The following is a 27,975-nucleotide window of genomic DNA, read 5'->3' on the forward strand; positions in this document are numbered from 1 at the left end:
CTATTGGTTAAAGATAAGAACATGTTTAATAGTTTAGAGGAAAGGTTGGCAAACTTTTTCTGTAGAGTCAAGTAGTAAATATTTTTGACTTCATGTGCCATAAGATTTCTGTTGCTGCAGCTGCCTCTCTTCCTCTTTCCTGCCTTCCTTTAAAAATGTAAAAATGTAAAAAACAGGCTGCAGACTGTATTTGGCTCTTGGGCCATAGTTGTCAACCCCTGTTTCAGATATGCATATATTACCAAATAGCTTCTCAGGGTCATATACCAATTTATTCTTTTACCAGGAACCTTTGAGAGTATTTTCTTCCAAATAGCTTCCCTGTATTGTCTTAATATTGATAGAAGAATATTTATTATCAATTCATTTACACACTATACAATTTTTCAAAATGTGCAGTTTTACATTTTCTACTGTTTTTTATTTTTTCACTCTAGAAGTTTAAGACTCTAGGCTCAGTTCAAAATATTCTACTAAAGACATTCATTTTGTTAGGCACTGAAACCAAGTAAATGAATACATTTCTAATGTATAAGAGCCTAAAATGGTCAGGAAACATTCTCAGCTTCCTGTTTAGTGAAACCATAGCTAAGTTCTCTACCAGAAACATTCTTCTTTTAGACATGAAGACCTCCAAACCTGAGGTTGCATGGACAGGAAGCAAAAGTTCTGCAAGTAATTTTTTAAGTGTAATAGTGAAAAGGGCCACTCTCATCTCTGTTTTTGATTCCAAGACCTGTGTATTCTGAGAGAAATGGGATTGTATTTTACCTACTAATTAAAGGTATATACTAATCCTTGGAGAAATTACAGAGATTTGTGCCACCTCAAAGATTGGGAAAATGCAAGGATAATGATTCATAGCATATTCCTACTTAAATTCCTTTTTGCTTAGTGAGAAAACTAGATGGCTTTTAGAACATATACTGGATTATTGTAACATTAATTACATGGGAATGTCAAATGCAGGTGGTGTTTCAGATATGGTATCCTTACCAAATATATCAACACAGCTCTTTGGACCTAACATACATTTATTGGTTTTGAAAATGCTTTCTTTTCATAGCGATCAATTCATCTTCATCTAGAAGGGATATCAGTATATCATTGCTGCCTTACTTTAAGGTTATGACAATTTTCCTATTCTCTGTTATGATACAGTCTGGAAGGAGTTTTATCATCTTGATAGCTCACAAAAGATTACACTGGCCCATTCCCTTGCTGCTATTATTCTACTTGGGTATGGTGAGCATCAGGTAGCAAGAACCCTGGATGCCTTAGTAATATACAAGCATGCTAGAGGGTAGGAAATAAACACCAATTCTTGTATTGGTCAGAGTCCTGACACAGAATAATACCTTCAAAAGGGTTTAAAATGAAAATAACTTAATGAAGAGATGGTGTCCAGACTGAAGGATAGAGTTAAGAAAACAAGCATGGATTTGTGAGCTTCCCAGGAACTAGCGACAGCAGAAAGCCCTTACCAACCGTAGGCCTGAAGGTGAAAAGAAAGGAGGCAGTACTATAGCAACCTGGCAAGAAGTGGAGGCATGGGAGAGGGCCATGTAGTGAGAACTCTGGTTGTAGAAGAAAGTAGCCGTCTGCAAAATCTTGGTCTAGCAGGTATGGAGTGACACAGTGCTCACCATACCCAAGTAGAATATCAGCAATGTAACGGGCCAGTGTAATCTTTTGTGAGCTATCAAGATGATCAAGCTCCTTTCTCATTTTGTTCTCTTTCATGGTCTTTGTTAGACATTCTTCCCAGCTGTCTTGTAATCATTGGTTGTCTGTACCTGCTTAAGGTCTGGAGACTAAAAAGCTAATTGGAAGCCCCGAGTGCCTGTTTAAGGATATTGGATTTGAATGCCACCATAAGGTGATATAGGATGGCTGTTTATTGAAAACCTCCAGGTTCTTTCTCTTGAGCTGGTCATGTTTTTCCCAAAATAGTGTTCCAGTATCTGCCTAGCCCTGGAGACTAAAAGTGTTCTTGGAGCTTAGGGGGGGTGGAGTGGGGTGGGGAGAGCTAAGGCCTCAGTATTCAGCGTTCAGGAAGCATATGGTTACTGAACCTTCTGTTTTCTAAGAGTTAACCATGTCTCAACTGTGCCTGACATCCCCCTACTCCAGTGGATAAATATTGCCAGCAATAGTGCAGGAAGACAGTCACTCAGTGTTAAGTAAGGCTATAAATTTTCCTCTGATCAATTCATTGGCTAAATTCCAAATATTTTTTAATTTCCCTTGTGATTCTTTGACCTATGAGTTATTTTGAAATATGTCTAATTTCCAAATACTTGGAATTTTCCAGATAGCTTTCTGTTTGCATCTAATTTAATTCCATTGTAGTCAGTGGTCGTATTTTTTATGATTTTGATCGTTTTAAATTTATTGAGACTTGTTTTATGGCCCAGTGTGTGATCTATTTTGATAAATTCCATATGCACTTGAAAAGAATATGTATTCTGCAGTTATTAGAGTATCTTATAAATATCAATTAGGTAAAATTGATGGTAAATGTTGCTTAATTTTTTTATATACACGTTGATTTTCTTTCAAATTGTTCTACCAGTTACTGAGAAAAGAATGTTGCAATCTCCAAATATAATTGTGAATTTATATATTTCTCACTTCAGTTCTAGTATTACTGCTTCATAGATTTTCAGGTTCTGTTACTATATACAAATAATAAAAATTTAGAACTATTATGTCTTTCTGATAATTTGACTCCTTTGTCATTGTGGAAATTCTCTCTTTGTTCACTTATTTCCCCCACCCCCCCTTTTTTTTTCCTAAAGTGCTTTTGGCACTTTAAAGTTGTCATTCCATTGTCTTCTGTTCTGAAGAGAAGTCTAGTAATTCTTTAGTTTTCTATGCATAATATGATTTTCTCTAAATGGTTTCATAATACTCTTTTTTATCACTGATTTTCAGTTTATTTACCATATTTTCTTTGTGTTTATCCCACTTGAAAGTCACTGAGCTACTTTTATCTGTGGGTTTGTAACTTTTATCAAATTTGGAAAACTGAAGCCAATACTTCTTTAAATATTTTTCTATTCCTCCTTGCCACCTGCTCCTAATTATACATATGTTAGACTGCTTGATAATGTTCCACAGGTCACTGGGGCTGTATTAATTTTTTTCAGCACACAAATCACTTCTTGCAGAAAGCCTTGGCAATTATGTGGCTCATCTCATTTGTTTTACCACCCTAAAGGATTATAATATTGTAATGCAGTGCTTGCTGTTACAGATCTAAAAATAGTTGTTTCCTGTATTTTGTCTAGTTTTTAGCTGTTCATTGAAAAAGGTTACTTCTGGGTTCTGGGTTCAAAAACCAGTTCCACTATTTACTGTTTGACCCCAAGTGAAATTAACTTCCTATTCCATTGCTTTCTCCTCTTTGAAGTGGGATTACTTTATACTTACCTTGCAGGATTGTTGTGAAGATCTCCAATGATGTCTAATATTTATAAAGAGTGTGTGACACTTAGTAAATGTCCCATGTGTAGAACATTACTTGCCCTTAAGAAAGTGGATTTGTTAGGAAAGAAACTAATAAATCAAGCCTCAGCTAAAGTTGCTGGGGTAAAGTGCAGGGCTCCTCCTCAGTACTTATGCCTAGGGGAAGAGGGAGATAGGAACACTACACTTTGGCAAAAGGTGGCGATTTGGGAATCTGGATGTTCAATAGAGGCCAGTACTTAGCAGCTCTGCTGAAGAATTCATCACTTGAGTTCCAAATCACTGCACGGTCGAGATGATATCCAGACTTTTCTGGTTAGGATGCCAAAGGTTGTTGATAGATGACTAGGCCAGCTTTATGGGTTCTGGTGCTGACAAGGCTCTGTAAAGGTAATTGTTGGTCAAAACAACCAGGATGGAGCTAAACCTAAGGTGGGAACTACCTCAATTATACAGCTATTTCTCTCAGAATTTTATACCAGAAAAACCTCTGTCAGCCCTGAAGGATAAGTCTGTTTCTTTCTTTTGATAGTAAGAGTGAAATAACTGAATGCATTTTCATTTTTGCTTTGTTGCAAGGACACTGAGAGCCACATTGTATTTTCAATCTCTTAAATGCTTACCGTTAATGTTGGTAAACATGCCTTCTTTTGGGGGGGGTCTTTATCTTGTTATGAATATTCAATTTTGTGAGTCTCTTAAGATCATTTCTTTTTAGAAAGAAATTTTTTAAAAAATCATTTATAATCCAAGGCTTAGTATTTTGTAGTTTTTTTTCTTTACCATACTTCCTCAGCTATTAAGGTAATTAGTAACTTGCATCATGTCCCTTCTCGAGTTTGGCTTCCCACTTGGGCAACTATCCTCATAATAACTGGAATAATGTGACATAAAAGAGAAAAATGTTATTCAAATTTACTTATAGTGAATGCTATATGACATGTTATTTGTATTCTTGTTCAATATTTTTTGTTAATGAGCAAGTATATTTCTTATAACCACACATACCAAAATTTTTTGATCACTTCAGCATTTAAAGTACCAACATCTAATTTCTTGAACATTTACTATCTGAGGATAGACAGAGGCTTTAAAGTCTCAGTGAATCCTACAACCTCCCAAATTTGATCCTTTCTTGATTCTTTCTGTACCAAATCTTACCTAGGTGCTCCTATCTTCTGTCTATTCTCAGCATCATTTGTGGTACTTTAAATTTAATGTGCCCCTGTTTTTCAAGTGTTAAAATATCTAGTATCACTATGGCCACAGATGAGTTTCCTGACTTTAATATTTGCCTTTTATCTAACATTCTTTACAGAAAAAGACCATGGGAGGAGATTAACATAATAATCATAATATATATTTATACACTTCCCTAAAATGCTATTTCATTTAAAGCCATGCCTACGCATAGTTTCATTCACGGTTCTCAGCTCCTATATTTGACCTTCAGGGAAGAAGTATCTTGGGGTGTCTATGAAGGAGCCTGAGGAGCTGTTGTTTGCAGAGATGATCAGCCACTTAACTTGGAGCTACTGCATTTGATGACGTGAATTCTATTTTTGGAACTTGAACAGATTTAGGATCTGCTGCACTGCAGTGCAACCATGAATTCTTATGAGCTTAATTATTATTCTCTTTATCTTTTTTGACAAAAAAAAATAGCCCTTTAGATGAATGTGTGATATTCAATATGCCCTCATTGTATATAGGTTTCTTTACTTAAAGCAGGGGCTTGTTTGTTTCCCTCATTGAATCCCCCACCCCCAGCCCAGGAAAAGTTTCCTGGGAGAAAACAATTTTTAGCCTTGCTGAATATCAGGCATATTCTTCTTGCCCTCCTTTTATTAATGAGGAAGTAAAGGCTCAGGGAGGTTTGGTAACTTCACCAAGGTCAAGCAGTTAGTAAAGGTCACAGCTAGGAATTGGGCCTACCTGCCAAGCCCCATGCCCGTGCTTGTAACCATTCACCTCTACTTTTCTCAGACCTCAGCATTCCCATCGGTGGATTGGCAATAATTTCCTTCTCTAAACGGCATAAAAGATTTCTGTAGTACTTGGATTTTTGTTCTGCCTTTTCTCCTAGCTAGCAATGTTGGAAATATCACAATCTTCCTGGGTTTCAGTTCCCTCAATTACAAAATGAGTACGTAGGTGGGGGAAATACACAGGATCCCTTTCGACTCTAAATTCTGTTTGATTTAATCTGATTTTTAGCATGATTTTAGAAATGCAAACAATATTGCATTTCCCTGATAGCTACGGATGCTTCTCCTCATAGGTTCTCAAGCTGATGTAGCCTCCTCTCCACTCCCTCCTACTTCTTCATCTACCAACAGCCTTCCTCCTCCAGGCCACACTTTCCATCTGTCTATCCTTGTTTATCATTTCTCTCCTCACATACTTTCAGTGGGGAGAGTTAGAAGCTAGGGTGGATACATAAAACACCTTCTCAGAATTATATCTATGGTGTTTCCGCGAAAATAAGACAGAGTCTTGTATTAATTTTTCCTCAAGAAGACACCCTAGGGCTTATTTTCAGAGGATGTATTATTTTTTTTTAAGTACGGTACAACAATCTACATTTATTCAAATATAGTTAAGTCGTCTTCTTCTGGAACATCATCATAGTAAAATGGCAGCCACAGCTTTCCTTCTTCCCCCTGGGGACACACAATACCTAAAGCGGAGCGTGCCACTCCTCGTTTCACTTTGACTTTCCCCTCAAAGCCTCAGCTTGGAGAACACACGGGATGGCGGGGGCCTGACATGGGGAGCTGACCTTGTTGGTGGGGCTGCCCGCACCTTTCCAGTCACTTCTGGGATAGTAGCTGTCATGATGGGGCAGATGAGAAGGGCTGCTCTTCTTCTTTACCGCTCTTCGACGAAATGCATGGGTTGTACAGATACACTGCGTAGCCACGCCCATTACTAGGTCTTATTTTCGCGGTAGGGCTTCTATTGCGCAAATGCTTAGAAATCCTGCTAGGGCTTATTTTATGGGTAGGTAGGTCTTATTTTGGGGGAAGCATGGTACCTAGCTGGTTTGGTGACACTGTATCATTTAATACCTCTGAGAATGAAAATGCGGGCAGTGGCAGTCTGTGAGCATTGATCTCTAATTGACAGATACCTGCCATGAGACTATACTTTCACCAAAAGCTCTGTCTTCTTAGAGATGGATAATAACATATACAGGCTCACTCCTGCTCTACAAATACTTAACAATGTCACTTTCCATTAGCTGCACCTCTAGATTGCTGTCTTTCTTGCTTGTAAGTACATGTTTGAATAACATAATGGAAGACAACCTGTCTACATTTACATATCGGTTCTGATATTCACGGTTGAGAACACTTCACCTCTTTGGATTTATTTTAAGTCAAGTATGATGGATGGCCTGGAGAACTGCTGCAGAGAAGCTAAAACTCATGAGAGTTTCAAGCTGAGGATTTTTTCTCTTTTTCCATTCTCCTTTTGGAAGCACAACCACTTCATCATTGCTGTCAATCGAGAGCTTGGTATGGCGGGAAAATTAGAAGAGAAAGCCTGAAAAGCACTGTAATTTTGTTCCTTAGGGATTTTTGTCCAGACTTGATTATATAGGATATTTACAAACTTCTCTTTGGAAGTGAAGGTATTTTTATACATATTTTTTAGATGATTAAGGGCGATGCCTGGTAAATAAGATAAATTTTTTAATGAAATGTAGTTTGTGTGTGTATCTTGGTATGAATGAGGAAGTGCATGTACCATGAGTTTTCACTAGATTTTTCAAAACCTTGTACAGTACATTAAATAATTGTTTTCAGTACAAATGAAAAAATAAAAAAATAGCCTTAAGCCCTTTCAACTGAAAAGGTTTAAAATTTTTAATAATTATAGTGCTTCTAGTGGGGGCAGATGAAAATGTACGAGGCAACTCTTTCAATAAATAGGCCCCAAATCTTAATGGCATACAGTAAATATTTACTGTTCTCATTCACTGGCCTGAGGGTTGGTTCAGGTTCACATGATCTGGTGTGGGTTCAGCTGAGCTTGGCTCCAGGCTGCAGGACTCTGTCTGGGTCTTCTCCATGTGTCTCCTGCTAGTGTCTGTGGGGCATGTTCATCTCACAGTGACGGGAGAAGCACAAAGCAGGATGCAAAAATTACACAACGCCTCTTGAGGCCTTGGCTCAGAATTGGCACACTGTGATATTGCCCACATTTAGATAGTCAAGGCAAGTCACATGGCAAGGGAAATATACAACATCAACTCCAGTGGGAGGAGCTAGACAGTGCCTAGAAAAGGCCTGGGGCACATAATCATAATGCAGGGAGGGAGTGAAGAAGTGGGAGCAGTGATCCAGTGTGCCACAGGTAGAGAGACTGATTCCATTTAGGAAAGATGTGCTATGGGCTCTGCCTCCTCTTTTAAACAGCATATTACCTTTCCTTTCTGTCTGCTTCTGTTGTTTTGATAATTGACAGCGAAACCCCAGTCTGATGTTGTAGGTTAGCATCAGGAAGTACAGCTCATCCTTTGAATGGTTGGGAAAAGCACAGACTTTCAAAGTGGTCCCCAGGTAAGTCACCTGCCTTTACTGTAACTGTGCTGTACGTTGTATTAACCGTGGTCGGCTGTGAAAATAACCTGTGTGTGTATATGTGATCAACCAAGCTGTTGCAATGTCTTTGAGAAACAAAATAACTAATAAATATTGAGTAAAACCCAGGTTTATAATATACACATGAGAGGGAAAGACATAAATTAATAAGACTGTTTCAGCTTTTTATAAGATGTTCTCTGAAAATCTAATGCCCTCAAAATCTGTTTGTTTCAGAAAATTAAATGACAGTTGACTATTTTGACAGAATATATTTACCTAATTTTGAGTAACTGTTTTTCTATTTTTATTAAATTTTTATTAAATTTATTTAGGTGAGAAGAGTAGTGTGGGCACTACCTATTATAATAATTATAGACACGTGTGACTAAAAACCCTGTATTTGTATTATTAAAACTCTCCATTCAAAAAATTATCTTATAAATTTGTTATGATCTTTGAGATGGTGAATTTGTCTTTTGTCCTAACCTACTTTGTCAGACTTTTGAGAATAACAGTTTTATGTTACTTCTTTCTGCCCTTGGTCCTTTCCTGTCCTAATGATCCTTACCAAAATCACTGTGCATCATGGTTTTTTACCTTGCTTGTTTCCTTCATGGGGATATTGTCTGGTTAAACCTTAGGTATTAGAAATTAACTCTAAAACTGAAACCATTTCCAGACTGAAGTTGATTTTCATTGTTTCTGCTTAAGCTTTGCATTGTTTTTCCCTGCATAGAGAGTGAATTGGGTTGCACACTTCACCTCATTAATGCACTGTGGGATACTCACTGCAGTTGTGTGCATGGGCTTGCATATGTATGCCTGTGTAAGCATACTTGTGTATTTTATCCATGCACCCCAAATCCTTGTTTTAATGAGAACTTACCACTCTGTCATACCTAAATGATGGACTTATACTCACCAGACAATGTGCCTCAGCTGACATAGATGTCTAACGTTAGGTGTTGTACATTGTGTCTTGTAGTGTACGTATTATGTTTTATATTGTTTTATTAACCTGTAAACTTTACCCAAAGCCAGCAGCTACTCCAAAATAAAAATGAAAGTGGAGGGATTTAAAATGAGAGATCTGATTAGTCATGAATACATTTTGAAAGATGAGGTAGTACAGTGAGGGTACCCCATAAATTTAAAAAGGCTTATGTCCTCTTTTCTTGCCAAAAAATGGACAGAAATAGTCTAGGAGGAGGATGAGCTCTATAAATGGAAGTTAAGAGGGGTCTGACCTTTAATTCCTTCATTTAGTACAGCATAGCCAGTACTGTCTTCCTCTCAAGGTCACTGTGAGGATAAAGCAGGAGTGCTTAGCAGAGTGCCTCCCCCGACCCCTGAGGTTCTCTTAGGCAGCCCAGGAGACCATCTGTAGATGGTAGGTAGCAAGGGGAATGGCTGAAAAGGCACTTGTTCTAAGGCAGCTGGTTCTGGCCCAGGTGAAGGAAGAGCCTGGTTATAACCTTCTAGACAGCCAGTGGCTGCAGACGTTAGTGTAGACTCATGAGGCCCTGAACTCTCATTTTTCTCAGTGGCCACAGAAAGGCAAGTTTTGTGGACAGCCTGCCAGAGGGCAACTGTAGAAAAACACTGTGACCTGTATCACCTTTCATTTCAAAGTGTGATTGGAAACCAAAAAACTGGACAAACAAAAAGCAAAACCTTAGCTACTACCCAATTTTTTTTCCTTCTAAAATGTTACTCTAATATAAAGGAGAAGCACATTATCCCACAGTTCCTTTGTTAGCTGACTTACTCTCAGCTCAAGTTACGTGTAAGTTAGGTTTTCAGCATGGTAGAAGCCGTTGGCTGGCTTTGGGTCCCTGCCAAACAGACTCTCTTACAGGGATTATGTGGAATAAACACCCTATCATATATCCAACAGTGATCTCTATTGCAAAAGTACACTGAGCCTACACCTTTAACGTCTGCCTTGTTGCTTAATATTTTGCCAAGGTTGCTTACCAGGAATTAAAAGAAGACTAGGAACTTGAGTGCTGCATGAAATTTTAGAGGTGATCTAATCTAGTATTTTCCAAACCATGTTCCAGTAGAACACTAGTGGCTTGCAACATGTTTAGCAGGTGTCCCTTTAAATGGATTCTGTGGTCAGATAAGTTAGGAAAACCCTATTATACAGAATTAAGTTCCTTTACTAAAGGGCGTCTCAAGGTCTTTAATATGCTAACAGGATCGTGGCTCTCTAAGAGCTATAGCATGTAGATTTTTGCACACTTATTTGACCACAAGGTCCTTTTGCTGTAGAACATGTATTGCCATCTCAAGAATGTCAGGCAGAGGCCATATATTGTAGTCATTAAGAGCATGGCCTCTAGTATTTAACTGCCTGGGTTCAAATCTTCACCTCATCATTTACTGATTTTATGATCTGGAGCATATTGCTCAACTTCTTTGTACTTCAGTTTCCCCATCTAAAATGAGAACACTAATGTTACCTACCTATATGTTAATTTAAAAATTGAAGAACAGTGCTAAGAACAGTGCATGGCACATAGTTAACTATTATCATCCTAACATATTTTAGGCAAGAATGAACTAACTTAATACCTTCAATTCTAGAGATGACAATAGTGAGTCCCAAATAGGTTACCCATGCAACATTCACTCATTCAACAAACTGACAAATGCACCGTGGGTAGTGTTTCTATCCCCAGAAATGAAGATGACCAGGCACAGTTCCTGCCCCCAAAGAACACACCTGTTAGTGACTTGGCTCAGGTGTCACCATTTAGTAGGGAAGCCAACAGCCCAGGCCTCCTGACTTCCGTCCCCAGCTCCTCCTCTGATTCTGTTCTGAAATAGAATGAACCAGGCAGCCTGGATTGGTAAGCAAGAATGTGGAAGATATAGTACAGCTAGTAGATTTGTCTCCTTAAATTGGGGGTGAGAGCATGTGTTTTAATTTTTTGTTAGTATGATCCAGAAAGGGTAATTGAGAGAAACACTTTTGGAAGAAAGTAAAATACAACTTAGAAAGTGAAGTGAGAGTCTGGAGAGCTCCACTTAGGAGTTCCCCAATTATGACTGGCTTGATTTTATTTATTTAGTTTAGCTGCAATGTTACTGATGGTCTTCTCTGTGTTTGTTTAGGTATTTCCTCTGAGGGCTTTCCCTGGGACAGCTTCAGTGACCACACACCTAAAGACCTTCCCAATAGGGATGGAAGTACATGGGTCCTGGGCTATAGAACAGGCCCAGCCTGTCCATTTTTGCTCCACGAGGAAAGAGGGAAGGCAAACAGAAGCGAACTGTACCTGGATCTCCACGTAAGTAGAAATCTTTGTGTTTGTGTCGTGATTCTTTGCCATCAACAAAGGCTCGTTTTAGTATGCACTTAATGTAAATTGTGTATGTAGAGCTGCTGAAGCTGCATTTAGTGTGTGGCTCATTGTTTTAAAAAAATCAGTGGGTTGCAGAGAACCAAGATGTATCTTGGTGGTTTGAAATTTGTGCACTAGAAAGTGAAAAGTGACTTCATCTAGAAGTGACTAGAAGTGACTGTGCTTATTATCTGAGTGTTTTCAGAGCCCTTTGCTCACATTAGCTTCACAGCCTAAACCCATTTGTTGCTAGTCATTTCTTAATATCATTTTATTAAAAATTTGTGACTAACATATGTTAGTCACATCAGTTAGCCAACTGATATACTCCGAGTTCTCCAGTGAAATCAAATAGCCTATCTTCTTTGCACGTTCATAAACCTTTCTTTCTCTCCAGCTGCTCAAATAACAGGTGAACAGGTTGGCGGGAAATCTGCCAAATACAGGATGACCCATTTAAAAAACATACCTTTCTTTTTTCTCTTTCATTCATGTATTCATTGATACAGAAGCATTGACTGCCTAATACAAAGCATCTGGCTGGGTTTTAGCTACTTCTGCAATTAGATGGCCTGATAGGATTGACCAGACTATCAGGATTCTCACCATCCCCTCTTTTACCCACTCAGTTTCCTATCACCGATGGGTTGACAATCTTGAATTCTCCAATTCATTACTTCCAGACCTGGAACTGTAAGTTTGACAAATGTGTCTGTGATGTTCTTAGGGGTGGTAACCAAAGAGCAGAAGAACCTTTGACTTTTCATAACCATGAAACCCTAGTAACTATATGTCATTTTAGAAGCATTTGACATTTGAAGCATTTGACATCATTTGAAGCATCATTTGAAACATTTGACATCATTGTTATTATAAAAGGAGGTTTGAATGAAGCTGAGAGATGACAAATCGGCAACCCTGCAGGAGGTGACACAGGAATTAGTAAAGTTTTTGTCTTTGTCCCCCTACCCGGAAAGTAAAGTTGTGCATCCTGAGAGATGTGCCCAAAGTAAGAAGTGTAACAGTGACATCTATTGGTGAATTACTTTAAGTTGCATTTGTGGCAAACAGCAGGCCTGGACGTAAAAGTGCTGAAATGGATTTTGAAAGGCTTTCTTTTTCTTTTCTTTTTAAAAACACTCTGTTTATGTTGTGTTTTTTTTTTTTAATTGATGAATTGATTGGCCAATGGTGATTAGCTCAACTTCCAGCCCTTCTATCTTCTGAGGTAGGTGGCTGGGGCTGAGAACTCCAACCCTCTAATCACAGGTTGGTTCCCCTGGCAACCAGTCCCCAAAAGTCACCTTTTTAACATAAACTCTGGTGTGATTGAAAGGGGCTTGTTATGAATAACAAAAGATGCTCCTTTCACCTGCATTGCTTCTGAGCTATTTTTGGAGCTGGGGATAAAACCCAAATGTTATTACAAAATATGCTTCTATCCTTCTTATTAGGAAGTTATAAGGGTTTTAGGACTTAAGGCCATAAGCCAGAGACAAAGACCACATATATAATATATTTCTTATTTTCTCACAATATCACATAATCAGTATGTATTTCAATATCTACGCAGCCAGTACTTAAGTCTAGGTGCCAGACTGCTGTGTAGAGAATCCATTTGGGTGGTTATTTTAAAGCCCTGCACAAGCAAACTCTGTGGACCATTCTGGGCAAACTACAAAGCTCTTGAATGACTGAGCCCAGTGATCTTTCAGCTCTACTTTTGGATTGTGGGGTTGCCAAATATTGTATGAGACATGTGGATACTTTAAAATTATTTGTTTACCTGAAATTCAAATTTAACAGAGGGTCCTGTATTTTATTGACTAAATCTGTCAACTCTAGGTACCACTTTTTAAACAACATCCAAATGCACCAAACGTGTGAATTGCATCTATATATGACAAAACTTAGTCACCCCAGAGTGCTCATTTAGAGCATGAATATTAAAAAGTTAGCTGTATTGAGCAGTTTCTTAATGCCACCAGACTAGAAGCTACCACTAGCCATGCACCTCAGGTTCATTGCACTTTGAACCAGATTTGTCAAAGGCAGTTTCCTGAAGATACCATCTGAGAGGAATGCTCCCCATGAGAATGGTGTGTAAAATGTGTGTAAACAAGGGACTTGGGTGGGGAGAAATGACACTTAACAATGTATGGCCTGAGATTGACACAAAAATATGAAAAGCAGAGAAGATAAGCAGTCATTAGGATTATATGCTTGTTGCAGGAATCTCTGGAAGTAGGATTTTGCATGCCAGCTTTTAAAATAAAAACTTTGAACTCTTCCTGGTGCTTCTGGTTTCCAAGAATCATCACAATCTGCTTTTCACCTGTGAGGCTCTGCATGTTCCTTACTGAATTGGCTTAATTGGCTGGGGAGTCACAGCATCAGTTTCCAACTAATTACATCTTATGAACTGTAGGATGCAATTACCAATTCCACATCCAACCTGACTGTCTAAACCAATAACAAGGACTTCCATGTGTTGGTCACTTCCTAAATGCCACCTATTGTCCTTTGAGGTATTATTATACCTAAGGTACAAATAAGGACAGAGGTTCAGTAAGGGCAGGGGCGGGATTTGAACGTAGGTCTGAGTCTAGACCCAAGTACTTTGTTTTCTTTAGTTTTGTCTTTCATTTTAGAACAGAAGTCACTTATTTAATGGATATGGGTTAGCTCTCATACTCAATGAAAAGGATTGAGAACCAGGCTCAGAATTAGATAGCTAGAACTACAACCAAAATTACTCCATAGAACCCCTCCAGTAAGGATTCTGCAGCAGTGGACATGGGACACTAAATGCCTCAACATGTACCAGTTGTCCTGGGTCTTTAAAATTAATGGTGATTGTGATGATGGATATCCCAATTACCCTGATTTGATCATTACACATCGTATATGTGTATCCAAATAGCACCTGTACCTCCAAAATATGTATAACTATAATATATCAATTAAAAATAAAATAAAGTCAGTGGTGAAACACTGATGGGAACACCAGCAGCTTTCATTCTATTCACCTTCCTTCACTCCTACATGGCAAACTCCACAGCATGAGTTAGACTCAGCATCAGTGAATGCACTGATTCTTCTGTGGTGTCTTTGCATGACATGGAAAGGGCCACATCTTGGTTGATTTTCATGGAAGCCAATGAGAGCCTAACACCTAAAGCTAAAGTCCATAGGATTGGCGTACCCAAATCATTAGAATATTCATGACAGGGAGGCTTGTATTTGCAAGTGAAGTGAATTCAGAAATATCAAAGTAGCTTGTTTCTCGAAGGAGTGTATTTGTGTGTGAGTACATATCTGAGCATGCGTGTGGGTGAAAGTGAGACAGAGAGAGAAAGAGAGAAACCATGTGTCTGTGGGTGATATGATAAATGATCAAAAAATCATGGTAAAAAGAACAATTGCAAGTGATAATCATTGATCAATTTGGAAAATCACTTTTATTTTTTACAAACTCTTCATCATTTTACATCATGATAAAGTAGTTGAAAAAAAGTAATCGGATTTGATTCCTAATCCAATTTAATTTAAACAGCTCTCTCAAATTAGTTTCAATTTTGGAATTGGTATGGAAGATTGTCATCATATTTAAATAAAATTCTTCTTTTCTGCCAATCACAAAGTTTAGTTCTCATACTATTTCCCACACTTCCCTTGATATCTTCCTGTCTTCCCTACAAAATGCAAGGTAATGACAAATTGGCAACATTTTAGCTTTCTTATTTAAAAAAAAGAATAATAAGCTTGGCTTAATTATTGAAGCACCTTAATGGTTAACGGAACTGTGAAATTTGCTCTTTTGATCTTGATAATACCCATTGTCCTTATTTCCTCTTCACCTATTCTGACATGAAATATAATAGTTGTTCATATAAAATTTGTACTCTTGAGTATATACACAGGGAAAACTTTGTTTTATACTTTCAAAACCTGAGAGAACACAGAATAGACCTGAAGTTTATAAAAAATCAGTGAGAAGTTTGTCTAGGAATTATATGCAAATCAATATTGGAATGGAATTCCAATATTGAATTAGAATATTATAATTAAAATATTTTCTTTGGTTCCTCTAAAATTCACATAGTTGTTTTTTGCCTCTTTTGAATGAGTTTCATTTTTTCAGCCTCCTTTTTCTGTCCCAAAAGCTAAAGTTCTATCTGTATTCTTTGGACTTAGAGTGCTGTGAGCCTCACATGGTTTCTTTAAACCTTGGTCTCTTTCTATATGTATCATTTACGTTTCATGTGTATCTTTGAGAAAAGCATTTTCTTTCTTCTCTCTGGTGGGAATTTGTGGTTAAAATTACACTCCCATAGGACCCATTTAAAATTTGAATTGCAGTAGCCTTTGCAAAGGGGTTGTTTGAGAACACTCCTATCTTAACATGAAGTTCTGGCTTTTATGGCCCAGTTGTTTTTCTATTGCTTTTTGATTTTTACAGATTTTAATTAGCCATTCTGGTTTATTAGTATAATTACTTCTAAATTGCATTAAGGACTGCAGCTACTGCATAAATGTCTTTTATATGACATTTATGCAAACTTCCCTCTCCAGTGGTAGAAAGTATGTGACTTTGATTCTCGGAACAGTTATAACATTTCTTCAGAATATTTCATGACACTTTTTAAAGGGTTGAAAATGGCAGTAGTCTTATATAAACTTGTTTTATTTAAATCTCCAATTAAAGTGATGTACCAACCAAACGGAGGCAATGGTGGATACATTTCAAAACTATGGAAATGTGATTCCTCCTCACCACCATGCATGCTTCATAATGATGATGATCACCATGTATACTATTTAGCATCCATGGTAAATCAAGCAAACACTGAGTTAAGAATATTAGCACATTTATTTCTTGAACAAATCTGTGAGTTAAATATCATTTTTCTCATTTTACACATGTAGACACTGGCTCAGAGAAGTTAAGGAAGTTGCCCAAAGTAACACAGCATGCTTGTGACTAATAATTAATATCTCATACTGAAGCCAGATACATCCCTCTTCAAAGCCACAGCCCTTGCCAGCTCCTCTCCTTTTTCTTTGCCCTCTCATTAACTGTTTAACAATAGGATCATAGCTGCAATGCCTGAATTACTCTCTCCTTTGTAATTTTAATGCATTGACACTCGTTTCTGCACTTTTTTCCTACAATGACTAAATTAATCATGTGGGTATTAGATTCAAGAAATCACTACTGATTCAGGATTCATAATTTCTTTATCACTGTTTTACTCTCTTTCAATTCCTTCAAACTTCAGTAGCCATTGGTTCTGGTAATGAGGTAATCTATTCTGCCTCCCCTGCCATGTTTCAATAGAAAAGAGAACTGTTATAAAATACCATAGGTTTTTTTTTTTTTTTTTTTTTTTGCAATCACACAAGAGGAGGTTTATTTTCTGGCTAGCCAGGGTCCAAGCCCCAGAACACCGACACAGTGGCCACTCTGGCAGGCAAGGACCCCGACCGGAACAACGGCATGCCTTTTATCCCCATGGTGCGCAAGCTGCGCACAAGCCGACTACGCATGGATCATGCGTTGACCTTTAAAATGATTGGTTGCCCACTATTGCCTTTTGAAATAATTGGCGGGTTGGTTGCCCTCTATTGCCTGATGGGCCAGTCGCCCGTGCTTCAATGACCTCATCCCATAATTCCCCTTACAGCGGTGCAGCAAGCAAGCAATGACCAGAAGCAAAGGTTTGCAGTTAGCTCATTGCCCCACCCAAGTAAATTCCCGACAATTGGAAGAATTCCTCTGCCCTTCCTCTGTCCTACAAATTCCTCTGCCCCACATTCCCCCCTTTCTCTAGGTAGCAGACGAGCACTCTTGCTCGTCCTCAAGGTCTCTTAGGTGCTCTAGTTCTATAGCACTTGACCATAGCTGCTGATATTGTTGTTGCAATGCTAGTAGCTGGACAGTGTTTAATCCGTTCTTTCACAAAAGCTACTAGTCTATTAATTACACATGGCGCAAAAGTAAGGACTAAGATTAGCATAATCAGTGGGCCTAATAGGGTGGATAGTAGCATTGTTAACCAGGGGGATCTGTTAAACCGAGACTCAAACCGACCTGCTTGCTGTTCATATTCTCGTTTGCGGCGGGCAAGCCCTTCCCTGACCTTAGCTATAGATTCTCTAACAACTCCCGTATGGTCTGCATAGAAACGACATTCTTCTTTGAGGGCAGCATACAGTCCTCCTTGCTGGAGGAATACTAGATCTAACCCCCTCCGGTTCTGGAGCATTACCTCGGATAGGGAGGTTAGTGACTTGAGTGTTAAACCCTCTTTCCCGCATTGCCAGAGAAGAGATACTAGTTCCTGCTCCTCTTGCCCCTAAGCCAAAAAGAGTAGCCAGGGTTATGGCTGTGAAGGGCTCTCTTTCTTTCAAAAATTAGGTTGGTGACTCTTCGCCCTACTATGCCCTCATACATTGTCTCCTCAGTGTGGTATATTATTTTTGGGAACACTAACACCATTATACAGTAATCTTTAGACCCATGTAAGGTTATGGGGTTGGTGGGGGTTTGGGGCGGTAAGTACAGCTGTAGGTCTCTACCCCAAAAACATTAGACCAAAAACACAACATCCCCAAAACACAACAACCAACCCCCACCGCGACCCGTCCATGTTTGTCACCCAGTCAATCTTTAGATGCCACAACCCCAGTCCAAGTCTGTGTCAGCGGTCCTGGGCTGTCGCCGCCACTCCGGTCAGTCTGGTCTTCAGAGGATTCTTCGGGTCTGCAGTTGCTTTCCACTGGTCCTGGCACCGCTCCTGGTCTTTTTTTATTAGCAGGTCTCACGTGGGAGTGGTGTAGCCAGGTCGCTACTATTCTATTGACCTTAAGAGCAGTGGGTTTTTTTTTGTTTTGTTTTGTTTTGTTTTTTACTTATTTTCATGAAAAGAACATTTAGAATCAGACAGAATAGTTCAAATCCTGGTTTTGCCATTCACTGGTTATATAATTTTAGAATTGACCTAATTTCTTTCAACCTCAGTATTAATGTCTATAGTAGTGTCTCATATAGTGGTCACTAACCACATGTGGCCATTTAATTTAGTTCAAGTCAAGTAAAATTAAAAACTTAAAAATTAGTTCCTGAGTCACACTGTAAGTGCTTGGAGGCCACCTGTGGCTGGTATCTGCTCTATTGGATGGCACAGAAATAGAACATTTCCTTTATTTGCGGAAACTTGCACTGGATGGCACTAATCTATAAAATGTTAATTTTATAGTTAATGATAAACATGAAAGAAAACTTGCATAAATAACCTAGCATTGTGCCTACCTGGGACACAATGCCTGCTCTTCTCATCCATCTTCATTTTGTCTGAGGTGAATCCCCACGTTCCCTAAATTTTGTATTCTCCTCTTTAAATGTGTACGTTTTTATGGCCGGGCACGGTAGCTCACACCTGTAAATCCTAGCACTTTGGGAGGCCAAGGTGGGAGGATCACATGAGCTCAGGAGTTTGAAGTTGGCCTGAGCAAGAGACCCTGTCTCGATTGAAAATAGAAAAAATTAGCTGAGTGTGTTGGCGCACGCCTGAGTTACATGGGAGGCTGAGGCAGGTGTGTTTTGTTTTGTTTTTAAGGAGACGGGGTCTTGCTCTGTTACTCTGGCTAGAGGATGGTGGTGTTAGCATAGCTTTCCACAACCTCAAACTCCTGGGCTCAGGTGATCCTCCTGCCTCAGCTTTCTGAGAAAGTAAGACTAAAGGCAAGTTCCACCATGCCTGCCTAACTTTAAATTTTTTTTTTTATAGAAATGAGGTCTCACTGCATTGCCCAGGCTGATCTCAAATTCCCAGCCCCAAGCCATCCTCCTCCCTTGGTCTCTCAAAGTGCTGGGATTACAGGCATGAACCACCACACCTGGCCAGCATAAGCAGTTTAATAGATTCTAGATCTTCATCAGGAGCTTTCATCAGGAAAAATTTAGTCGCAATGTAATACTTTCTCCATGGGCTCCATGCCTTCTGTTTTCATTATTCATGTAGGGCAGCAATATTGTTCCTCTTCACTTTGGAAAAAAGCTCAAAACCCTCGGAAACGTGTCCCTGGAAATTCTGTACTTTAAAGGCTGCTCCCCACCCCCAACCCCCAGCTTCACAAATCAAGTCACAGCCTTTCTTTTTCCCTTTTACATTATTTTATTTTGTCATCAACATTGAATCCCTTCCCGGGGGACCTTTAACACTGGTTGTTGGAACCCAGTTTTAGAAATATTTGACAGTAAGACCCTAACTAGTAAAAATTTCAAGGTTGACTTTCATATTGGTAAAAGGAAGGACATTTTAAATGAAGCAGCACCTTTGAAGTTTAATAAATTGACCTAAAAACAAACAAACAAAAAGAAAATGGTCAGGGCTCTGCCACTGAGGACCTGGGCTCTGCCCCAGTCCAGGCATCCTCTGGGAACAGTTCTTCCCCAAAGGAGGGACGGCACTACACTCACATTATCATTATCAGCATGCTTCAGTAGACACTTGAGAAAAGGATGGAGGAAACCCCAAATTCATGTATTTTTTTTCTTCCTGAAATAGTCAAGGTGGTTAAAAATCATCTTGGACTTCTGGAAACATAATAAAGCACAGGGTGAACTTTGCCACCTTCTGCAGTGGCCACCTGAGAAAATTTTAAGCTAATTACCCTGTTCATGTGACAGATGGAAAGAGAACCAATCCAGAAAGCATTGGCCCTGAGCAGCCAACAGGATCCCTTGAAAGAGTTTTCTTTGGAGCTCAATTCATTCGTGGCATAGGTGGGGCTGTGGGTGGGGAGGCATGTTGTATTTAGTCCCTTTGCACAGGAGCATATATTGCTTGGGCTGTCAGTTCATCAGTAAGCATGTATTTCATATTGAGAAGGTTAAAAGCATTCTGTTATTAATGGTTATTGGTTGACATCCCTAAGAAAGTTGTTCCTTTCCTGTGAAAATATATCCTGCTCATAGAAGACTTACTGTGTGCCAGGCATTGATGAGAGTGTCAAACATGTATTAGTCTATTTAATCTTTATAACCTGTGAAGTAGGTACTGTTCTTATTCACAGTTTCCAGGTGACAAAGCTGAGGCACAGGTAGCTTATTATGCAGTTTGCCCAAGGTCAAGCCTCTTGCAGGGACAGAGCATGGTGTGAGCTCAGGACCCAGGGCCATGTTCTTAACTCTGCACACTGCCCTTGTTCCTTGATCATCTCAAGATTACATACTCACTGCTGTCTTCCTGTCTTCCAGCTTCACAACACGCCCTAGCCTTTCTTTTTCCCTTTCAGATGCTCCTTATTTGTTATCGACATTCACCCGATTTCCACAGAAGCTTTGATACTGCCCACTGGAGCCAGTCTTAGAAATATTTCACTCTAAGACTGCACAACAGAAAAAGGCTTTAATCACTAGGACCGATCCTTGCAATAGGCAGGTGCAGCCTGTTTGCTTTTTAACCAATTACTAAAAGCAGTTGCCGGCCTCTGATAGGCTGATCCAGAGGGGCTGTTGTTCAGTGTTGCATTGGCAGGGGAACGCCACGCCACAAAGGTAGGGCAAGTGCTACACAACCAGAAGGAGAAGTCCAAGGACGTTTCTGGCTTTGTCTTGTTGGGCCTCGTGATATTCCTGTGAACTAGACAGAAGCAAGGTGTTGTCTCCACTTCCAGGATGTGGAAAATGAGAATAATGAGGCTGCTGACCAGGAAGAGGGTAAGTTAACATGGCACACCGGTAGCATGAGATGATGAGGGGTAAACAGGAGCTAGGACATCTTGTTTCCCATCTGGGGCTGCACTTGATCAGTATGAGTTGGTACCAGTTATGTAGCTTCTCTTCACTTCAGATGTCTTCATCTTTAAAATAAGAAGGTTTAACTAGGTGATTTCTAATATTTTTAAGGTCCCGTTTGGCCTCCCAACAACTTCATTCTACCCAAATTCTTACATAATCTTGTGCTCCTTTTGTATGACACCTCATTCATTCAAAAGGTTTTTTTTTTTCCATGATGATGTTGTAATTTAATAATTTCTCCCCGTTTGTACTAGACTTCACTTAATGAGTGAAAACACTTTCTGAATTTAAAAAAAGCCACTCATTATCCTACCCATGTCTTTATAGCTTACTCACTTTTCCAGTCCTTTGCTCCTTTTCCTTCCACAGAAATAGTTTCTACACCCTTATTTACCCTTACTAATTTTAACTCCACTTTCTACTTCTTGTTCCAAGCAATCTTCACATGAACATATTTGAACTACTTTGGGAAGTTGGAAGCAATTAGTCATTAAAATCAGGCCCAGAACTTGAAATAAATTGGACAAGGAGAAACATGATGATGAAGTGACCTAACACATTGTTTACTTTACTTGCACCTTCCCTTTCTGGAGTCTGATGTGCGAGGGAATTATCCAAACCAAGTGCTAAGGGGGAGGGCTACAGAGAGTAAGGGGGCCTTTAGAAAGTTTCTCGTAGGCAGTGTTCAACTTTTGCGAAATGATTAAAAGAAAACGGTTTTTAATGCTAATTTCCTAATATTAGGAAACTCAAAGAGCTAGGCTTTACTGCCTCTTGGAAGTGGTGTACCTTTTGTTGCAATTTTTCTTTTAGACTCATTTCACCAGGTATCCACTTATTAGACCGATGCTCTTATTGTCATGAAGTAGTTAATTGGCTCCAGCTTCAATCTAGGTACAGCTGAGAGGGTGGTAAGTTGGCAAAAACATGGAGAATTCACCCCTAGTAAATTCACCACACAAATACTGTGTTAAGATTTTAAGTAGCTAGGTACTGATTTTTTTTTAATAAGGGAGGGTATGAAGAGGGGGTTCAATTTCCTTTTTTTTTTTTTTAAGACAGAGTCTTGCTCTGTCACCTCGGCTAGAGTACAGTGTCATGATCACAGCTCACCATAACCTTGGAACTCCTGGGCTCAAGCAATCCTCCAGCCTCATCCTCCCAAGTAGCTGGGTCTACAGGTACACACCACCACACCCGGCTAACTTTTCTATTTTTAGTAGAGATGGGGTCTCGCTCTTGCTCAGGCTGATCTTGAACTCCTGAGCTCAAGCGATCCTCTTGCCTCCCAGAGTGCTAGGATTATAGACATGAGGCACCATGCCCAGCCTGGTACTGATTGTTATTTAACAAATAGTTATAAAGAAAATCATATGGGTCAAATGCTACCTAATTATATGTGTATTTTCACTTACAGTCGTCCTTGGGGTACTTGGGAGGTTGGTTCCAAGGCTCCCCTTCCTCTGCATATACTCAAATCCATACATACTCAAGTCCCCAAATCAGAACCTACGAACATGAGGCTGACTCTCCATATAGGCAGTTTTTAATCTCCCAAATACTGTATTTTCAATCAGTGTAAACTGTAGTTATCTGAAGTGGATCATTTTTAATCTGGCCTTTTGCACAGATGTGGCTATTAGAGAGTTTAAGTGTCTTGAGGTTAGAACAAAAGAGAATCAGCTGAGCTTGTAGTAGGTTGTAAAGGATGAAAATGTTGGCTTCTACTGGTTTTGTGTATAGGTGCTCATTAAATATTTCAGCATATAATTAGACACTGAGATAAATAATGTCCAAGAGAAGTTATTGTTCTCTCCCCTGAAAGTGTTAAAGCTTTAAATAGATTCATTTTTCAAGACCAGCCAACTTACGTCAAATTTGTAGGTTGCTTATTTGAGCATTATAATCTGAAACACTTTTCAATTCCCCAAGTGACCAGAAGTGGTAACATTTCTCATAGTCAAGAGAACCAGTGGCCCGAAAGAGTCAACACTTAAAAGATCTTCAAAGATTACGATGCTGATCTTTCTTACTCATCTTCAATGCAGGCTTTCGTTCCAAATTGTTTTAGGTTCAACTATTGCTATTCAGACTGAGTGTGGCGTACAAAGTCCTTGGTTACAGTGTATGACAAAAGAGTCACCTTTGTCTTGGCTGGTTTCCCTACTAAACTATGTTTCAAGCAGTGGAGGGCTGGGGTATCTTCATTTTTGTATCCTCAGAGCCTCATTCACAGTTGGTGCTCATTAATGATATTGGATGAGTATGTCTTTGTAACCAGAGTCATGCTTATAAATGGAGGAGAATGGTATGGGTAAGCTGGAAGATCTCTTGACATGTTCGAGCCCAGAGGATTCTGTGTGTTATCTATGGTTAGTAGACAAGTCAGCTAGGCGTTACTGGATTTCTTGATTATTATTATTTTGTTTTTCTTCTAAGAAACATCTCTGGATTTTTTTTTTTTAAGTTACACAGGAGAAAAGAATGGTCATTCTCAGATTTTTTTGTGAAGTTGTCTTCTGTATCATCACAGAAGACAAAGTGTCATTCACATCTTAGAAACCACCAATGAACTGGCTGTGAAACACCTTTGTACTTCAAGACTTAGCTGTGTGTGTCATTCTATTAGGGAAGGAAGTGGAGCTCTGGGCTTTAGAGTAGTGGTTAAAAATGTGGATTCTGAGGCCTGACTGCCTGGATGAAAGTTCTAGTCCACCATTCACTGGCTCTGTGAACGTAGGCAAGCTATTTTAGCTTTCTGTCCCTTGGTTTCCTAGCAGGAAGAAGAGAATAATAATACCAACCTCATATAGTTGGTATTTGTATCAAATGAGTTAATATGTGTGGATCACCTAAAACAGTGCTTGGCACCTAGTAAATACTCAAATGTTAGATGATGATATTACCAACTTACTAGCTGTGTAACTTTGGTCGGTAACCTTCTCTCAGCTGTGCGTGCTTAACTTTTAAAATGATCATCATAATATCTTACTGAGCTAAAGCCAAGGGGGTGAAATCAAATAATTTCTTGGAACCAAAGACTTGCCCCATTTTCTGTGAAACTGTGTTCATCTGTGAGTATTGACAGGATGCTTAAACTTTATAATTTTATATCATTTCATGGTATAAAAAGGGCCAACAGCCCCTTCCTGCCTATGTCCCATTTTGCCCAAATCTGTTGCAAGACCTGGAAATTTCTTCTGGAAATCAATAATTAGTTATGTCTGACAAAATGGAGGCTTCTCTCTTAAAAAAAAGAAAACAGCACCAAATATGTGCCATGTCTCCTCCCACCCCCTACATCAAGTTGTCTGCATAGCTGTTAAGAAGACAGATCTTATGATCTGGTGTAATGATTCCTTCTTTCCACAATCTTGAAGAAGCAGAAGTTTGATTTTTATCAGTGGGCATTTTTTCTAGACAGGAAGCTTGTTCTGAGACTTAAATTATACCATTGAATTTTTCTGCATTGTCCAGGTGGCTTTTTGATTGAGTGTGCCTCAGTTAATAATCCCAAAATATACTACGATCAAGAGCAAACAGGACAGTATCAATTCCGATACAAGATTAAATCAGGGTTTAGAAAATGCTCTCTTAAATTTCCCATAGTGGGATGTCATGATATGTATACCTTTTTATTTGCATGAGGATTCCTTTTCAACACATTGCTAGAAATGTATGTTTCCACTATTAATACTTACAAATATTGTTTTTAGTACTGTTAGCAATGTATGACATACAGCCATTCCTTGCTGCAGATAAAGCAAGACTGTCATTTTACTTGTGGCTAGAGCTTCCATTTTGCAGAAGAAATTGCTGTTTGTGTATAACACTTGACCACAATCTTCTTGGAGCTTTGCTCCAAGAGAGCTGGCAATGACTATTAAGCCAATCTGACTTTCCTCCTGATCCGGCACAATGCCCTGTCCATCTCAGCTGCTCATCACATGCCTTGCACACTGGACCAGAACTGAAAAACAGACCTTCAGGTAGGACAGGAAGCCATCCCAAGAGGCAGCTATGCAGCTGGGAAACAGAGCTACAATTTTTCACCCACATCCTTAGTTGCCAGGTTCCCAGCATATAATCAGAGTCCTGGAAACGACATTGAGCTGATGTTTGGAGGTTGTTTTGTCTGTCCTGTTTTTGTTTTAGGAAAATTGGGTCTGTGATAGAGACTTTACCGATAAGAGACCTTTCAGATGTTTTGCCCTTTAGGGGAATGTGGATCCTTGGGGACCTTTGAATTGCTTTGCCTAACAAGGCAGGTTGTGTGTTATGTGGTGTCATGCCAACTTTCATTTAGTTGGTTGGAATGCCAAAGCGGAGAAGGGAGTCCCACTGCTGCCAGGATTCCTAAGGAAGCCAGCACATCACAGCTGCTGAACAGAAAGAAGCCTGCGGTTGGCACAGGGAGTGTGGAGGATAATCATTCCTGCCGCGCCAGGGCTGTTTACTCTGCCACCCTATGGCTGCTGCACACTGGGCGTGGTGGGCGTGCTTGCCTAGTACCTGTTTGCAGAGCACGGAGACAGCCAGGGCAGAGCTAAAACAGCAGTAATCTGAAACCAGTTGTGTTGGTTTTCCTTCTCTGACTTGGCAGCTAAAAATCTGCATTCCAGATGAGACCTGTGGGGAAGCGGAAGAAAGCACTTAAAAAAAAAAAAAAGAGCTTCAAGGGCAGTAAATTAACTGCTTTGAGAGTTCTGGTCATTTTGAGATGATCTATTTCTTTCCTTCGTTTCTTTGATCTGGGCTTTGTAAGTGGCTGTTGATCTGTGCGCACTGCTGGTTTTTTGGCTTGGATGGCCCAGGTATCTGATCATAATCCAAATGGAAGAGAGGGCCTGTCTGAGGAGTATTTCAGTCCTTTTCTGCTGATTCACTTCTGAATTCCTTGGGCTGCTCCAGGCAGTGGTTAAGGGCTGTCAGGGTCAGCTTGCCGGCTCAGCACTTTCAGGAGCCTCCACTGGCTCACCAATGAGGAAGTTGAATGCCACCAGGAGAACCGCCGGCCGGCCCTGGGGCGGAGCTCCTCATGAAGTCCTGGGCTGGGATTACTGGGCAGGCTGACTTTCCCTATGACAAAAAGCCTTTTGTCCACCGGAATAAATACGGAAGTCCCAGAAGAGCAGCCTCCCCGTCTGTGTGTAGTAAGGTGCACAGCTCGGCTGCCTCTGGGTGTTGAGCTCCACAGGCGTTTTACAGCCGCCCTGGGCACACCATCATCACGCAAACCGGAAGGAAGACACAGTGACCTGAAAGAGACCAAGGGTGTTCGCGGTGTGGCTGAGAGCCTGACTCTCGGGTCCTGTTGCTTTCTGTCCTGTAAATTAAGAGCAGATGGAGTGGATAAACTGAGAGTACAGGGGAAGGTAACACGAGTCGGAACTTCCACCACGGGTGTTACTGAGACATGGAGGAGGTTGGCGAATCTCTGAATGGCAGTGATGTCTCGGAACCGGACAGACCCGCAGCCGGACTTGAAATGGCTCAGTCGATCCTGAGTAAGTTCTCTATGAAATCCTTGTTTGGATTTACGAGTAAATTGGAATCTGTGAATCCTGAAGAGGAAGATGCTGTGCTGAAGGCATTCCACAAATTAGGCGCAGATCCCATACCTGGGCAGGAGGAGGCAAAGGCTCGGGTTCCACCTGACCTTGGAAATGATGGGAAGACTGTGGAGACAGAGTCGGAGGGAAGTCAGAGGAAAGCTGAAGCAGGGACTTCTCTTCCTGGTCAAGAGCTCCTTCCACTCACTGCTTTGAGTGTGACCACAGACGATGTCATTTGGGTCCGTGGGACCCTGGTGCACACCACCAGTGATTCCGATTCTGATGACGGTGGCCAGGAACCAGAGGAGAGAAGCAGCACCAATGGCCCAAAGTCTCCCAGTATTGTTTTATCTGAACCATCTCAGGATCCTGAAGAAAAACCAGGAGATCCCAGAGAAAGTATTGCCACCGGGGAAATAGATGATGCAGAGCTCTGTGCAGAAGATTCTCAAAGGACTCCACCTGAGATAAATAGCCAACTGGAATCTGGCCATGGTGGCCTTCAGACAGAGCACAGCCCCAGCCAGGGCCAGGCTGAAAAAGGGTCTCAAGTCTTACCTGCAGTAACAGACCAGAATGTGAGTGTTGATATCACAGAGAATGCATCTTCTAAAAGAGAAGTCCCTGGAGAGAAGTCATTCCAGCTTCCAGCTTTTTTTAGTGGGCTTCGTGTGCTGAGGAAGGGGGCTATAGCTGAGGGAGGGGAGACCATCACTGAAATTAAACCAAAGGATGGGGACCTGGCTTTGCTCAAATTGACCCAGCCTGTGCAGAAGTCCCTAGGGCCACAGACAGTGAGGAGTGGGGAGAAAGCAACTGATCCGAAGGCCACTCCCACTCTGCTGGAGCAGCTCTCTCAGCTTCTCAGCATTGACATGTCCAAAACCGAACCGAAGGCAGCAGACCCTGAGTCGCTCAGGAAAGAAGAGATGGGCTGCAGTGCTGACCAGGACAGCCAGAGCGGCTCTGGAGAAGCCCAAACCCAGGACAGTGAGATCAAACCAAAACCACCGGAGACTGCCCTGGAGGCCTTTAAAGCCTTATTCATCCGTCCCCCCAAAAAGGGGACCACAGCGGACACCTCTGAGCTGGAAGCTCTCAAGCGCAAGATGAGACATGAGAAGGAGTCCCTAAGAGCTGTGTTTGAACGGTCCAAGTCAAAGCCAGCGGATAGCTCCTGTGATTCCAAAAGCGTA

The 27,975-nt window shown here is 40.3% G+C and overlaps 1 protein-coding gene across 7 annotated transcripts in view; it reads left to right on the forward strand.

Annotated features, from left to right (window-relative positions):
* FMN1 (formin 1) overlaps positions 1-27,975 on the forward strand; it is a 389,771-nt gene that overhangs the window by 88,434 nt on the left and 273,362 nt on the right. For 5 of the 7 annotated variants that reach the window (XR_001154565.2, XM_012766326.2, XM_012766323.3 and 2 more), the window contains one exon: positions 11,187-11,362. The exons of 1 other annotated variant lie outside the window; for it this stretch is intronic. Coding sequence is in view for 5 of the 6 variants with exons in the window: in XM_012766326.2 (XP_012621780.2) it covers positions 11,187-11,362 (176 nt within the window). In the remaining variant the exon portion in view is untranslated. Of the gene's footprint in view, positions 1-11,186; positions 11,363-22,372; positions 27,973-27,975 lie in introns of those variants that run through there. One more of the 7 variants, XM_012766334.3, reaches the window with a different exon arrangement.

The sequence above is a fragment of the Microcebus murinus genome, chromosome 6 (assembly GCF_040939455.1).
Source record: "Microcebus murinus isolate Inina chromosome 6, M.murinus_Inina_mat1.0, whole genome shotgun sequence".
NCBI classification, from domain to species: Eukaryota; Metazoa; Chordata; class Mammalia; order Primates; family Cheirogaleidae; genus Microcebus; species Microcebus murinus.